Raw genomic sequence first — 16,675 nt, forward strand, 5'->3', positions numbered from 1 at the left:
GGTGAGTTTAAAGTAGACAGGGGAAAATGAAATAGTGGAGGGAGGGAAAAGCTAACAGACAGATGGACACATAAAAGGAGATAGTAAAGGACTGTGACTCAGTTTTGACATGTTGCAGTAGTGTCCATATTGTTCCATTCATGTCAGTGGTTACTATCTCCCCCACAGGTTTATCAGATGGCTGAGGAAGATGTTCTGCTGTGGAGGCGGCCTTCAGAAATGCTGAACTGAAATCTTCATCACACCGCAGCCAAACATAAAATCCCATCCTGATGTTTGTTTTGCTCAGATTAGCAGGTCTTGGTTTTGGGAAGGCTCCAAAGCTAATAGAATACAGTGGTCTTATTTCATTAATTACAACTTTATAAGGTTTAGCCTCTTTACTCTGGGAGACCTGTACACATTGGTCTCCCGGAGTGCCTTAATAAGGTTGTGCCTCACAGGGAAGTCAAGAATAAAGAGAAAAAGCATGCACGCATTGCTCACCAAACATACTTTTTGTCTAGGGTGTGTGGATTCACCTTAGCCCTCTTTAGGTGTGTGTGGATTCCAATGATGTATGTACTGTATACACCACAGGAGGTTGGTGGCACCTTAATTGTAGACAGGCTTGTGATAATGGCTGGAGTGGAATGGTATCAAATACGTGGTTTCCATGTGCTTGATGCCATTCCATTAGCGCCGTTCAAGACATTATTATGAGCCGTCCTCTCTCCTGTGATATACACATGTTTATATACATCATTGGTGGAATCATTCATGCACTCTTTTCCTGGTGTACGAGTGCCTCCATGTGGACACTTGCGAGCCCCATGTGCCGATGCTATAGCGTTATACGACCAGCGGGGGGCGGTACACCTCGATGCCCAACCACATTGCTAACCAGTCCACTCGTACACATAAAAGGACTAGGAAACCTAGCTAGCTAGCTTGCTATAAAACATTTAAAACAAGGGGAGGAAACAAATAAGGAAAACAAAGGACTTTATAATCCAACGGGACATAGCTACATTTCCGTTAGCTGTTCAAGCACATCGGTGGAGAGTGAAAAGATCGAGTTTGTAAGGTTTGATATTATGTGTCGTTTAAATGACAATTAGCTGGTCTGCCTACATTGGACAATGTTAGCTAACGCCAGGCAGTTAAAATAGCTGTCTAGCTAACGACGTTAGCGAGCTAGTAGAGGTCTGTAAAAAAGCTTTCAAGCATATAACGTTATTTGTTAGCTAACGTTAGCCTGGCTACAGTAACTTATCAGTATGAAGTTAGCTAGCTAGATATTATAATCTAGCTAGCTGCTACACACGAGAAGTTAGCAAGACCTTGAACACAAAAAAAACTAGCAGGATCGCAAAAGTAGTTAGTACAGTAGCTAGCTGGCACGGTTGTCAACGTTGTCGCTAGCCAACTAACGTTAACTAGGTTTCTAACTAGTTAACTAGCCAGAAAGCGTTGCCGTTGTCTTAGCAAGCTAGTCATATTTAAAGGCCTGTTGTGTATTTAGGCCTCCCGTATAGACCACAATATGAGCTAACGTTGGTTGGCTGGAGGGCTTGCACGATAATTGATGGACACCGGTTGAAATCATCTGATAATGAAACTAAAATAGTACGTTAGCCAAATAATTTACTGACTAGCAAGGTAACTACCGAGTTATCAAACATTTTAGAACTAGTAGTTTGTTAGCTAGCCATCACGAAATATTGTGCGCAGACGCTGGCTGACATCTTCACCAGACACTTTTGTATTGTGCGCTTGCTGATGATAACTAATATGGCAATGAGTGGTTGATGCAATAATGTTTTGTGGTAGTGCATAGTTAGTTCGCAACTGCATAGGTAGTTAGCTAACTAACTAGTTAGCTACACTATATTTTCCAATTTAGCTCTCCAATGCTAGCCCGTGCTAGTTAAATTAGGGACCAATAGCAGGCTACCGGTCTCACACGAGTTGCATGTACTAGTACCAAAATCATAATGGAAAAGCACCATGCAATCTGCAGAGCTACAGTTGTGAATGAGTTATTCCCTATCTAGATAGTTAATACTTAAAAGCCTTATATATGTTATATCTGCTGGTCTACGTCATGCTAAAGGTGGTCACATTGGAGGAGAGCAGAGTTGCCCCAACTTGATCTTGGGGCCTCCACTGGGTACACGTTTTGTTTTTTGCCCATGCACTACACAGTTGATTCAAATAGCCAACTCGCCAAGCTTTGCCTATTTGAATCGGCTGTGTAGTGTTAGGGGGGGGGGACAAAACAACGTCTACCCATTGGGGTGGGTTGTGGAACCCTGGAGTAGAGAAGTGGTGCCTACATTAACAAACCTTAGCCTGTGAGTGAAAGGTATATTGACCACCTGGTGAAGTTAAAAGGTGTGCTGAGATTAATATCGAATTGGCCAGAGTTCAAACCGGGGGCTGGGTAGATGTCAGTGTTTTCTATTTCAATTTGTTAACATGTGACCAGGCTAGGTCTTGCTTTAGTGCTGGTTGGTTATATTCTTGCCTCCAGTGCTGGGTTCAAATTCTAAATGTAAACCAATGTAAACCAATATAAACCAGATGCCATGCCAAAACATAGGTCAGAGTCTGAGCCAGACTGTGCCAGATTTTGGGTTCACAGGTCAGGTGATGATCCCATCTGGAAACAGGTTGCCAAAGCAGATTGACCGACAGACCGAGCTGGTACATCACCCTCGGTCTCAGTTAGTATCCACTGAATTTTGACAGTGGTGTAAACTACTTGGGTAAAAATACTTGAAAGTAGTACTTAAGTAGTTTTTGGGGGTATCTGTACTTTACTATTTATATTTTTGATAATTTTTACTTCACTACAATTCTGAAGAAAATATCAGCTTTTTACTCCATACATTGAATGCTTAGCAGGACAGGAAAATGGTCAAATTCACACACTTATCAAGAGAATTTCCCTGATTATCCCTACTGCCTCTGATCAGGCGGACTCACTAAACACACATGCTTTGTTTGTAAGTTATGCCTGAGTGTTGGAGCGTGCCCCTGACTATCCATTATTTTTTTTAAACAAGAAAATGGTGCCATCTTGTTTGCTTAATATAAGGAATTTGAAATAATTTTAACTTTTATTACTGAAGTATATTTTAGCAATTACATTTACTTTTCATACTTAAGTATCTTTAAAGCCAAATACTCAGGTATGACAATTAGGTACTTTTTTACCACTGCATTCTGGGAGTAACTTCACTGGTCTTGACTGTACACATAACATTGCTATTTGAATCCTTGCTGTCTTTTGATAGCTGAGGAACACTCAACCCCACTCTCTTATATCGAGGCAGAGTTGAGCATTGATAACGGGTCGCATGATTTGCTAGCAACAATATTAAGTGCCCATCAATCAATACTTTTATCAACTACAACCACCTACTTTCCTCATTTGTGTTGCTCAGTGCAAATTTGCTTGTGCCAATTGGATCTCAGTTTAGCTAGTATTTCAAGGGCACTACTTCTCCAGTTAAGCAACACAATTGAGGAAATTTGGGTGTATTCAAGTTTTTATTAAAAGTATGAATTTCAGTACCCCGCGGAGGACCGCAGTTAGATACCAACTTAGATACAGGTAGGTTTTTTAAGAATAACAATTTTTATAAGTATCGACTGATGGTGACTCGATGTTGTTGCTAGAAAATCACACGACCAGTTATCAATGCTCAACTCTGCCTCGATATGAGAACAGAGTTGAGACTTCTTCAGCTGTCTTTGGACTACCTGTATTGTCATGGCTGTTTGTAAATGGGGGACATTTTAAGTTGGTCACCTTTCTGCACCCTTTCCATACAAACCGCATACCCATCCCTTCATGGTGTGAGTTCAACCCTTCCTTATCTGATCTTCTGCCAGACCAAGGAAGCCAAATTTAACACCAGGGATGTCATTGACACCTTGAACAGCTGTGAAACAGCATATATAACCCCACCCATATCCCAGTTCCCTATTATCAGTAGGTAGATCCAGCTATGGCCTGTATTACAAAAGGGAATGGGTAGGTCATGGAATGTGGCAATTTTTGATGGGGGTGGAGGCCATAAAAAAAACTGAACTAACCATGAGGGGCCGCAGTTGCTCGGGGGTCTGCTCCCCCTATGCAATTATACACATTTTGCCACGGGGTGGAGAGAAGATTTAGTGATTTTAGAACTAATTTCATGCAATTCTACTACATTTTGCCATGTGTGAGAGGAAAAGTGGCTGTTTTACAGCTAATTTACGGCAATTCTAAAAAATTTGACATAGGGTGGATAGAAAGATATCATTAACGGCATGCATGAGTGAGACTAACTAACAAAATCAAATGGGGCCCCCAAGCCAGTAATTTGAGCATGATAACAAGTCTAGATAGCTGGCCACTAAACTAACTTGTCAATCTAAAAATTGACTTGACTATCAATGACTGACACAGCAAGAGAAACTGCTGATGCACAACCAAATTTAGAAATGGCACCCTGTGTATTCTACTATTCTAACTCGCAACAGTAAGTTCACTGAGTTCCCTATTTAGTTCTTATTTATTTTTTAATTTGGAAATTCTTCCCAGGGCTGCCAGTTGCCCATCCCCGTTCTAGATAAAAGCTCAGTGAGAGAAGTTCTGACATGTCCCACTGAGGGGCTCATGCATTACCCTGGCTCTCACTTCTCTACGCCCTGACTAGATAAGGTTATAAGCACATTACAGTTTGTCTGGGGAGGGGTGTGAGTTGAGAGAAAGGATATATGGCTGAACAGTGGTGTGTTTGTGTGTTAACTACACTAGTGGGGAGAGGCTGGAGAAGTACTGGTAACAACATGAGGGGTCATGTAGAGGCCCCTTTGGAGTAGGGTAGGGCAGAGGACATTCTACCTCTGGTCAGTGTTAGTCAATGATTACAATCAGTAATGTCTCAACCTCCCCTTATGATGCAACTGGTCAGTAAACCAATCAATAAAATCCATAGTTACAAAGTAAACCAAATTCCTGCACTTAGCCTGCCCTTTCAACAACCTTGCACACAATTAAAGTAATGATTCTAATGCTTGATATCAAATCTCAGTATGAGGGTGAGAATCGTTTTGCTTTCAGCTGTTTCTGTCTTCAGATCAATCTGTTTAGCCTGCCCCTCTACAACCTGTTTCTTAGCAATATGAATCTTAGTGTCAGTATGACTTATGAATTGTGAGTCAGTAGGCTATGTTGTATCTTGGTATCGGTATGATGAATAGTGAGTCATGTAATAAGTGCTGCCTGCCTTGTGTGTTGTACTCTGCCCGGTATTATAGTCGCCAGGTAAACTCCTGGCCCAGGGTTGGTTCATGGGAGAGGTCTGATTAGTACCTTTGTACTGATTGGCTCCTCCTCACTGAGCTCTCTGAGTCAGTACCAATGCAGTTTGAACAACTTCTGTCACAAAGTTTGGTTTAGTCCTTCTCTGCGGATCCCTTTCCTTCATTATCCCCTTCAGTTGTTGATATCGTTTCTCTCTCCTCTGTGGATAGGCAGGACTGTGCACTCGCTGCTTGGTCGACCACGGTAACTCGCCACCATGCCGTTCCCCTTTGGCAAGTCCCACAAGTCGCCGGCGGACATCGTCAAGAACCTGAAGGACAACATGACGGTGTTGGAGAAACATGACATCTCTGACAAGAAGGCTGAGAAGGTAAACAACCAACACACAAACACTGGTACAGACTAGTGCCTCCTAGGTAAACCTCTCTCCCACTACTCTAACATGACTAGAGACTTTAGAGATTCTATGGAAGCCATGGAGTGGGGAATTTAAAACCTGTCCCTCTGAGTTTGAATTGACTACAGTGTAAGGCAGGGCTCTAAAACCCTGTTCCTGGAGACATACCCTTCTGTATGTTTCTGTGCCAACCCCAGCTGTAACTAACCTGATTCAGTTTATCAACCAGCCAATTATTAGAATTAGGTGCCCTAGATTAGGGATGGAGTGAGAACGACTAGAGACGTCGGTCTCAAACCTGTTGAGGGTTTAGTTTCCTTTCCTTGCTTTCATAACAAGCCATCTCTAGACTGAAAATAGTGTATGATGGGATCATTTCAGGACAACATAGGATGGTGGGTGTTTGCTAGATCATAGGAAACACTATGGTGACTGATGGAGAGCTAGCTAATGTAATGTAAAGAGCTAATTTCTCCTGTCTTTTTTTGTGTGCGTGTCCAGGCCACAGAGGAGGTGTCTAAGAGCCTGGTTGCGATGAAGGAGATTCTGTATGGCACTAATGAGAAGGAGCCCCAGACAGAGGCTGTGGCCCAGCTGGCTCAGGAGCTCTACAACAGCGGCCTGCTCAGCACCCTCGTAGCTGACCTGCAGCTCATCGACTTTGAGGTGAGACGCTTTTACACTGTTTCTTTCTGTTTGTCTGTCTTTCAGATAGATGCAGGGATATGAGAGATTTATTTTGAGATGCTGACTAGAAAGGTGGGGGTGTCTTTGGGATGGAGAGACATTTTATGTCAATGTACAGAAAAAGACGAGACTGGCTGTTCTCTTTTACTGGCACATGGACAGGCTTTCACTTTTCTTTGCTTGCGTGTGTGTTTCACTGAGTCACCTTATCAGCCTGAGTCAGTGTTGTGTGACTCCTCTTTGACACACTCAACCTCCACATCATTCAGTTGGTCTGTGTCATTCTCACCCATCAAAAGAGACATCTGTCTTGGCTATTCCTGCTATGGGGAGGCTGCATTTGATAATAGGTGCAAAACCACTCAATGATACTATTTTGAAATGTGCCGATTCACTAATGGTGCTAATAGGTGAATCTGTTTTATCACCATAACATGTATAAGAACATTGCATTCAGAAAAACTTCAGTATTAATGTTCAAAATAAGATAACTTTGTTTAGTAACTACTGCTAGAAACCTTGTCTGCTTGAAATCTGACCCCCTTGTGATTTTCACACCTTTCCAACATTCTGTCATATCTGTTCACCATCAGGGTAAGAAGGATGTGGCTCAGATCTTCAACAACATTCTGAGACGTCAGATCGGGACACGGACGCCCACGGTGGAGTACCTCTGCACTCAGCAGAACATCCTCTTCATGCTGCTCAAAGGGTGAGGTCTGTGGTGCCTAAACCTACACTACAACCTGTTATTTACAATGTTGGGGTGTGGTGCTTTTATGTTTGGTAAAAAGTGGATACCTTTTAGGTCGGTGAAGTTAAGTTTTATTTGAAGGGAATTACCACATTGTCTCAATCCACTTTACAGAAGGATTAAATCAATCGAAATGGGAAGATAAATACTGCAGAAATGGACAAACGGCAGATATTGATAGTTATACCGGAAGACATTGACGGTGTCCTATATCAGCGATCATTTTGTTCTGGAGCGGATGGTCGGAACATAATTACAAATACTTTGTAGACTGCAAATAGATATGTTTGACTGAAACATAAACATTTCAAACCTTTGTGTACATTTGTATACGTGTTTCTGTATTATGTGTGGAAATAATTACTTGGTGCTGAATTCCAGTGTTTTTTTATGCCCCCCCCCCCCCCCCCCCCCCCCAAAGAAACCTGGGGGGGCAAATAAAATCCCCTGTGGGCTTCCAGTAGGGGATCCATGTCCTATATCCTATTTCAATGCCCTGTCATTTACAGTGTCGTGGGTTGTAGTGTGCAGTCTTGTGTCTAGGGTTGGCCCGATGTTACCATAGCATCGTGATGTGACAGTGGTTTAGCCTATTTGAACTTGACTGCTACCTGCCGTAAAGAACAAACTCTCGCAGGGCAGCACACAAGTGACATTCTGAGTAATTGGCCTATTCCTGTTTGCTATAACCTATTTCAATAAATGTGTGGTACGGAAAGCAAGAGGAATGTAGGCCAGAAATAGCAGATCATTCTTTTTTTAAATACCGGACACTCCTTAACCATTTTGTGTTTAGCTGTTTTAAAACTTGGCTTGTATTCCGTTCTCTCTCTCCATTTGATAGGCTATATGACTAAAGGCTATGCTTCATTGTGTTGTGCATGGCTTTCTCATAATCAATCAATGTAAAGGAGTTCAATCTGTTATTTTTATCGCCTAAACATAACCTAGCCAGAGGACTAATAATGAGGGAGAATCAACCATATCAATAGCCTATAGAACATCTAATGACCAGTTTTAATCAAGTTTAAGCTTATTAAGAAATAAATGATCAAGGCGGACCATGAAAATCCTTCCAAGCGAGGTTGAAAGTCAAAGGGCCAATAACCTGTTCTTAGGTCAGTAGGGGATATGTTATAAAAGCTTTAAGACAAGTTATGAAGGTTTGCTTATTTCCCAAATATTCTAGCCTACGATGGTGTCCTAAAGTTGGGGCTTTCAAAAATGAAGGAAAGTCTCTATAGCCTAAGACTAGGCATTGGCTATTGTCAATCACAGCTTTATGTTAGAACAAACAATATTATGCATTTTTCTATTACTTTGAGGCAGTTATTATTCAGTTGTGAAGACTGTAGACTGCTATCCAGCCCATGATGTAGTCCTAAAACCACTTCAGTCACTGCTCCATCACAGCGCGCCACACACACACACACACATACCTGCTCCATGCTAAAGCTCTTCCACCAGAAAGGAATATTAGAACAGATGTGCCTGCTCTTGGCCTCTAACCAGGCTTTCAACATTATTTTTCATCATAAATCATCCAGTTGCATTCGATTTCATGTTGTAGCCCAACTGTCGTTTTTAGCAGCTCATATATATTTATATTTTTAAAAAAAAGGTTTGGCCAATATCATCATATCACAATGTTTTATGGGTACGTAATCACGATACAACAGGTTGACGTCGCCCAACCCTATTTGCATTGTATTAACTGGATACCTCCTTCCTATTCTAATGTCGTCCTGGCAGGTACGAGTCTCCAGAGATCGCTCTGAACTGTGGCATCATGCTGAGGGAGTGTATCAGGCACGAGCCACTGGCCAAGATCACCCTGGGGGCCGAGCAGTTCTACGACTTCTTCAGATATGTGGAGATGTCCACGTTCGACATCGCTTCAGACGCATTTGCAACTTTTAAAGTGAGTTTTTTTAAAGAAAAAAATATATAATTTTTTATTTCTTCTTAGAACTGTATCTCAGACCCTCTAGGACTAGGAGTTTCTTGGGACTTCGATAGAGGGCCTGTATTTTTGAGCTCATTGGTTAAAATACCTGTGTTCTTCCAGGACTTGCTAACGAGACACAAGATTTTGAGTGCAGAGTTCCTGGAGCAGCATTACGACAGGGTAAGTCCTCCACATTGTATTGAAATGTAACCCGGTAAGAACACATCTCCATGACGCGTTTCTTCAAATGTTCCTTTCGCTGAATAGCAACCTGTCACGGTTAACAGCTTTTTAAGACAGTCTGAGGTCACGCCAGAACAAGCTGAGTTTATTTGTGCAAAACCCCAGTCTGACTGAGTATTTCAGAGTATCTCTGAGATCCATGAAAAGCATTCCAGGGAATATGGAAATTAACTTGCAAGTGGCAGCATAGTACTCAGGAACTGTTTTTCTCCTAACATATAAGCCAGGCATTTTACACAATGTGGCTGTTCTGACTACAGCTCCCTGTCTTTCAGTGCTGGGAGATCACTAGTTGGCTTGTGTTTTCTAACAAGCAGATGCACTCTGAAATAGCGGCTTGACATTCACACCGATGATTGTCTTTCTCCCCTCCAGTTCTTCAGTGAATATGAGAAGTTACTCCACTCAGAGAACTACGTGACTAAAAGGCAGTCCCTCAAGGTAAGAACGTGGGTTCTGTTCCTGTTGTAGTAAACAGCTCTCATGTAGTATTTCTATGCATATGTTTTTAATGGCTAAATATAGAGGTGGTCTCTTACATGGTGTTTGGTTACTGAAAATAGCAGCAAGCTGACCGCTGTAGCGCCACCCTGTGGATGGAGTAGGTTTTAGATTTCATCTGCCTGGTAACGTCCTATTTTTGCCAATGCATAGCAGTATCTTCACTTTGCCTTGTGTAAACCCAACTATAATGATTACAATCTATTTTATACAGTTTTAGTGGAAGCTTATGGTTCAAACATGGTATTAAATAAATCATGACTTTTTCACCTACCCCAGACTGTAATTGCAAGTATTACTTAATGTTTTTTGTCACTCTGAAACAATTTAGTTGCTGGGAGAGCTTCTTCTCGATCGACACAATTTCACCATCATGACTAAATACATCAGCAAGCCAGAGAACCTCAAGCTAATGATGAACCTTCTTCGAGACAAAAGCCGCAACATCCAGTTTGAGGCCTTCCACGTCTTCAAGGTAAAATAAAGAAAAACAGAGACTAGCACAAGGCTATAGTAGGCGGTGCAGTTTGACTGAGTTGAGTTGGATTGTAAGAATCATTTGTCCTCTTCCTTCCCCTGTAGGTGTTTGTGGCCAACCCCAACAAGACACAGCCCATCTTGGACATTCTTCTGAAGAACCAGACCAAACTCATCGAGTTCCTCTCCAAGTTCCAGAACGACAGGACGGAGGACGAACAGTTCAACGATGAAAAGACGTATCTGGTCAAACAGATCAAAGATCTGAAGAGGCCAGCTCCCCAGGAGGCCTGAGGGAAGGGCTTAAGGTGTCCAGACAACATCTGGATAACAGACTTGTCAGCAGCTGCTGCTGTTCTAGTTTTTCCACCATTTGAGGAAATGAAACGGAAAAAAATAACGCACCACATCAAGTCATCAGGAATTCTCCAGCTCATTCTGCTGTTCAACACAACGGACATTAGATTTATTTTCTGATTTATTTTTCTCCTTTAAAAAGAAGAGCTGAACATAATAGATGCTGCACATTAAGACATGTGGAAGGGTAACAACAACAACACAAAGGTCATTTAAGCAAATAGTAACAATGAAATCTACTACATTTGAGCGCTATGCAGACTTCTGACGCACACACATATGCTATAATATCAGCATAAACCTTGAGAGGGCAAGGTACTAGCAAAGTGAACATTGGGGTGTTGGTTGCATGCCTTGTTCAAATGTGACAGATACATGGCTGTGCTTGGGGCTAAACGCTGGCTGAGAGATTACATTTCCAGTCTTGCCCTGTCTACTTAGTGCCACAGATGGCAAAAAGCACATACCAGCTACAACTCTTATCTATGCCTTCATCGTGTGCAACAGTGTTTCATTTTAAAATGGGCTCTCAAATGGCCTCACCGAACCATGCAGCTATTGGTGTTGTGAAACAGCACAAAGCAGATGGTATGGATAAAATGCTAGATATTCGGTACATGCCTGAATTGGGTTTCTTTTTTTTGTTCTGGGAAAGGGTGAACGTGTACATATGCCATTAGTGTTTTTTTGCTTTGTAGATTTTGTTGAAACGTTGACACATGGCTATACAGTACTAGTCTAAAATTGAAACCTGCTCATTCAAGTTTTTGTTTTTTTTGTACTATTTTCTATGTTGTAGAATAATAGTGAAGATAAATTATGAAATAACATATGGAATCATGCAGAACCAAAAAAGTTGTACTTTTAGATTCTTCAAAGTAGCCACCCTTTGCCTTGACAGCTTTACACACTCTTGGCATTCTCTCAACCAGCTTCACCTGGAATGCTTTTCCAACAGTCTTGAAGGAGTTCCCACACACCCTTGTTGGCTGCATTTCGTTCATTCTGTGGTCCAACTCTTCCTACCCATCTCAATTGGGTTGAGGTTGGGTGATTGTGGAGGCCAGGTCATCTGAAGCAGCACTCCCACCACTCTCCTTGGTCAAATACCCTTACACAGCCTGGAGGTGTGTTGGGTCATTGTCCTGTTGAAAAACAAATTATAGTCCCCCTAAGCGTGAACCAGATGGGAAGGCGTATCACTGCAGAATGCTGTGGTAGCCATGCTGTTTAAGTGTGCCTTGAATTCTAAGTAAATAACTGACAGTGTCATCAGCAAAGCACCCCCACACCACCACCTCCATGAGTCCCGGTGGGAACCACACATGTGGAGATCATCCGTTCACCTACTCTGCGTCTCACAAAGTCATGGCGGTTGGAACCAAACATCTTTAATATGTACTCATCAGACCAAAGGACAGATTTCCCCCGGTTTAATGTCCATTGCTTGTGTTTCTTGGCCCAAGCAAGTCTCTTTCTTATTGGTGACCTTTAGTGGTTTCTTTGCAGCAATTCAACCACGAAGGCCTGATTCACGCATCCCCTCTGAACAGTTGATGTTGATGTGTCAGTTACTTGAACTCTGACACATTTATTTGGGCTGCAATTTCTGAGGCTGGGAACTCTAATGATCTTACCCTCTCTCTTCCTTTCCTGTGGTGTTCCTCGTGAGAGACAGTTTCATCATTAGCGCTTGATGGGTTTTGCTACTGCACTTGAAGAAACTTTCAATGTATTTTTTTTTAAAAATTCTCCGTATTGTCTGACCTAAATGTCTTTTAAAGTAATGGACTGTCATTTCTCTGCTTATTTGAGGTGTTCTTGCCATGACATGGACATGGTCTTTTACCAAATAGGGTTACGGTTCTGTATCTTCTGTATACCACCCCTACCTTGTCATAACAGAACTGATTGGCTAAAATGCAATAAGGAAATTCAACAAAATATTATTATTTTTAAAGGAACACCTGTTAATTGAAGTGCATTCTAGGTGATTACCTCATGAAGCTGGTTGAGAGTGCAAAGCTGTCAAGGCCAATGGTGGCTACTTTGAAGAATCTCAAATATATATTAATTTGTGTAACACTTTTGGTTACTACCGGTACATGATTCCATATGTTATTTTATAGTTTTGATGTCTTCACTATTATTCTACAATGTAGAAAATAGTCAAACTAAAGAGAACCCCTTGAATGAATAGCTGTTAACTTTTGACTGGTACTGTGTATATATATTTGACTTTAAAAAATGTTTTTTTGTTACTTCTAATCAAGTACATTTTTAAAACAGTGACACGTAAAATCAGACATTATGCGTTTAATTTGACTGAATTGAAATGGTTTTTATTTGTACATAACTTCCAGCCAGGGCCAGCTCTTACATTGTTAACCATTAATAATAATTAGTACAGCTGAGGAATGTCATGGTATTAGCCTAGATCTCTTCTTAATCCTCTTTTTCTGTCTGTATTTAAGTAACTCAGTTAAAATGTGCTGGGTGCCAGGACATTGGGGTGGAAGGGAAGAGTTCTAATGGAAACATGAAATTTGTGCTGAGCAGCCAGGCAATGGTCACGTTGCATGCATCAGCCAATGGTTGTGTGCTATGTCGTCAACTGTCATTGACTGACAGATTGCTATAACATGATGGGGTTAGCTGATATGTAAAATATCTATCCAGGCGTTAAAGATCTGGCAGGCTTCAGCAACGCTTGGGCAAAGGAACACACCCTTCATCTCCCAACTGGAATCTGTTCTGGGTGTTTGTGCGGTTTTCAGGGAATCGCAACATTCTCCCCCCCAACTCATCCACTCTGGTTTATTATTATACTCTAACTTCACCGCTTTCTGGTGGTGTCTGGGTGTTGCAACACTCTGATTTTATCTCTCCCCCCCCATTTCATTGGGGTTAAAATTCCAGTACAATCCCAGAGCATTGTGTATGTTATTTGGAGATTGTTTACTTTTACACTGACTGAGCAAATTTGCCATTTGAAGCACAGTATTTATTTGAGGGATATGAAAATCTTGCATATATATCACTCAACAGACATGTTTAATTGCAGTGAAGGATATGGTCAGAGAGTGATGTTGAGCCGAGTGCTTTTGACTGACCGCTCATCCATTTATTCCAATAGACAACTGATCAGCCATTTCATTGTGCAAACCAACAGAGAACAGTACGCTAAAGACCAGTATTCCTCAATGCATATTTAAATAGCATGTTCCTCTACTGGCTGCATGGTACTCTACATACAATGTTGTGCTGGAATTTTCTTCCAAATAAATCATTTACATTTGAGAATAGCCAAATAATCTCATGCTATCTTTGACTCCAGTCCCAGCACATTGTGTATGGGTGCTTTCAGAAGTGTCAAAGGCTCTACAATCTAAACAACAGAAATAAAGGAAAAACATTTGGAATAAATTGAACCTGTGGTCAGTGTTATTAGTCTCTCATTGTCCTTTCCTGTATCTGTCTTTGTGCTAAATGTCTGGAAGAGTAAAATAAAACACAGTGTGTTAATGATACGTTGAGACAACGGTGCTTGTGGGGACTGGGAACAGAATCCGCTTGAATTTGGATGGGCAAGGTTTGACTTCAAACAAGGAAGTGAAATGGAATCTATCGTTCTATATTGTGAGGCAGTTTTAGCAACAGCTGTGCTGGACTGTGGTCGACATAGATAATAGTTCTGACGGTACGGGTGGGGATGATGAAAGTCATGGGATGGTCTATGGTGAAAAAGAATGTTCCTGGTATAAGTGCTGCTGACGGCAGTGGCACTTCTAGTGTTGAGACCGTGAAGGTAGTGGAAAACAAAAGTAATGGAAAATTGTGATTATGTTTGATGCGACCACAAGGTCTCATCTACACCCTATTTGATTAACCAATGCCGTTAAGAGATCAGGGAAGTAGCATTAGCCCGGTTCATTGGTAATGGTAGACTGTTTATATTCTGTGCTGACCATGTCCAGCAAGGGAAGATTCTGAAAATGAAAAGTCTATGGGAAGAAAATCACGAGTCATGTCCCTGGAGCTTTGGCTATGCTGAGGGGGGTCATTTCTGGGGTTCCACTATGTCCATATATAATATAAAATGTAGAGGGGGTTATAGTGGTTAAAGCCAAAAGGCTGTTCAGTAAGAAAGGGGCAGAGAAGTGGAAGCCTGTCAGTATTATTGTTTGAGAAAGTTGTACCTAAGAAAGAACAGATGAGCTTCCTGGCTTTCACTGTTAGAGTTTGTCCCACCCCCATTAAGGTGATTTAAATGCCAAAGAATGAGAATCTGTGCTAATCCATCTGGCCTCGTGGCCTTGTGAATGTTGACCTGTTTAAAGGTCTTGCTCACGGCTACGGAGAGCATGATCACACAGTTGTCCGGAAGAGCTGGTGCTCTCATGCATGCTTCAGTGTTGCCGCGAAGCGAACATAGAAAGCATTTAGCTCATCTGGTACACTCGCGTCACTGGGCAGCTTGCGGCTGGGTTTCCCTTTGTAGTCCGTAATAGTGTGCAAGCCCTGCCACATCCGACAAGCGTCAGGGCCGGTGTAGTAGGATTCAATCTTAGTCCTGTTTTGACGTTTTGCCTGTTTCAAATGTATTTATATAGCCCTTCTTACATCAGCTGATATATCAAAGTGCTGTACAGAAACCCAGCCTAAAACCTCAAACAGCAAGCAATGCAGGTGTAGAAGCACGGTGGCAAGGAAAAACTCCCAAAAAGGCCCAGACAGGAAGACCACGTAAGTGACTCAACCCACTCAAGTGACGCACCCCTCCTAGGGACGGCATGGAAGAGCACCAGTAAGCCAGTGACTCAGCCCCTGTAATAGGGTTAGAGGCAGAGAATCCCACTGGAGAGAGGGGAACCAACCAGGCAGAGACAGCAAGGGCAGTTCGTTGTTCCAGAGCCTTTCCATTCACCTTCACACCCCTGGGCCAGACTACACTCAATCATATGACCTACTGAAGAGATGAGTCTTCAGTAAAGACTTAAAGGTTGAGACCGAGTCTGCGTCTCTCACATGGGTAGGCAGACCATTCCATAAAAATGGAGCACTTTAGGAGAAAGCCCTGCCTCCAGCTGTTTGCTTAGAAATTCTAGGGATAATTAGTCTTGTGACCGTAGCGTACTTGTAGGTATGTACGGCAAGACCAAATCAGAGAGATAGGTAGGAGCAAGCCCATGTAATGCTTTGTAGGTTAGCAGTAACACCTTGAAATCAGCCCTTGCCTTAACAGGACGCCAGTGTAGGGAGGCTAGCACTGGAGTAATATGATAATTTTTGGGGGTTCTAGTCAGGATTCTAGCAGCTGTATTTAGCCCTAACTGAAGTTTATTTAGTGCTTTATTTAGTGCTTTATCCGGGTAGCCAGAAAGTAGAGCATTGCAGTAGTCTGTAGATGTAGATGTAAAAAAGCTGTCCTTGAAACAGTCCTGATATGTTCATCAAAAGAGAGATCAGGGTCCAGAGTAACGCTGAGGTCCTTCACAGTTTTATTTGAGACTACTGTACAACCATCAAGATTAATTGTCAGATTCAACAGAAGATCTCTTTGTTTCTTGGGACCTAGAACAAGCATCTTTCTTTTGTCCGAGTTTAAAAGTAGAACGTTTGCAGCCATCCACTTCCTTATGTCTGAAACACAGGCTTCTAGCGAGGAAAATTTTGGGGCTTCACCATGTTTCATTGAAATGTACAGCTGTGTGTCATCCGCATAGAGGTCAAATATATAGTGAAAACAATAGTGGTCCTAAAACGGAACCTTGAGGAACACCGAAATGTACAGTTGATTTGTTAGAGGACAAACCATTCACAGAGACAAACATATCTTTCCGACAGATAAGATCTAAACCAGACCCGAACTTGTCCGTGTAGACCAATTTGGGTTTTCAATCTCTCCAAAAGAATGTGGTGATTGATGGTATCAAAACAGCACTAAGGTCTAGGAGCACGAGGACAGATGCAGAGCCTCGGTCTGACGCCATTAAAAGGTAATTTACC

At 42.0% G+C, this 16,675-nt stretch overlaps 1 protein-coding gene across 2 annotated transcripts; it reads left to right on the forward strand.

The window, feature by feature from the left end:
• The first annotated feature begins 827 nt into the window (after positions 1-827).
• Positions 828-14,097, forward strand: cab39 (calcium binding protein 39). 2 transcript variants are annotated; one of them, XM_021588384.3, is made up of 9 exons: positions 828-1,066; positions 5,512-5,672; positions 6,201-6,365; positions 6,980-7,098; positions 8,893-9,061; positions 9,209-9,268; positions 9,707-9,772; positions 10,164-10,307; positions 10,415-14,097. In XM_021588384.3, exons 2-9 carry the CDS (start codon positions 5,559-5,561, stop codon positions 10,601-10,603), a joined length of 1,026 nt encoding a protein of 341 aa, XP_021444059.1. In that variant the 5' UTR covers positions 828-1,066; positions 5,512-5,558; the 3' UTR covers positions 10,604-14,097. The 2 variants fall into 2 exon arrangements, with proteins under 2 accessions (XP_021444059.1, XP_021444060.1); XM_021588385.3 differs by having other exon boundaries at positions 842-1,061.
• The last annotated feature ends 2,578 nt before the right edge of the window (positions 14,098-16,675 follow it).

Source organism: Oncorhynchus mykiss, chromosome 27 (assembly GCF_057628025.1).
Source record: "Oncorhynchus mykiss isolate SJ-2025 chromosome 27, ASM5762802v1, whole genome shotgun sequence".
NCBI lineage: Eukaryota > Metazoa > Chordata > Actinopteri > Salmoniformes > Salmonidae > Oncorhynchus > Oncorhynchus mykiss.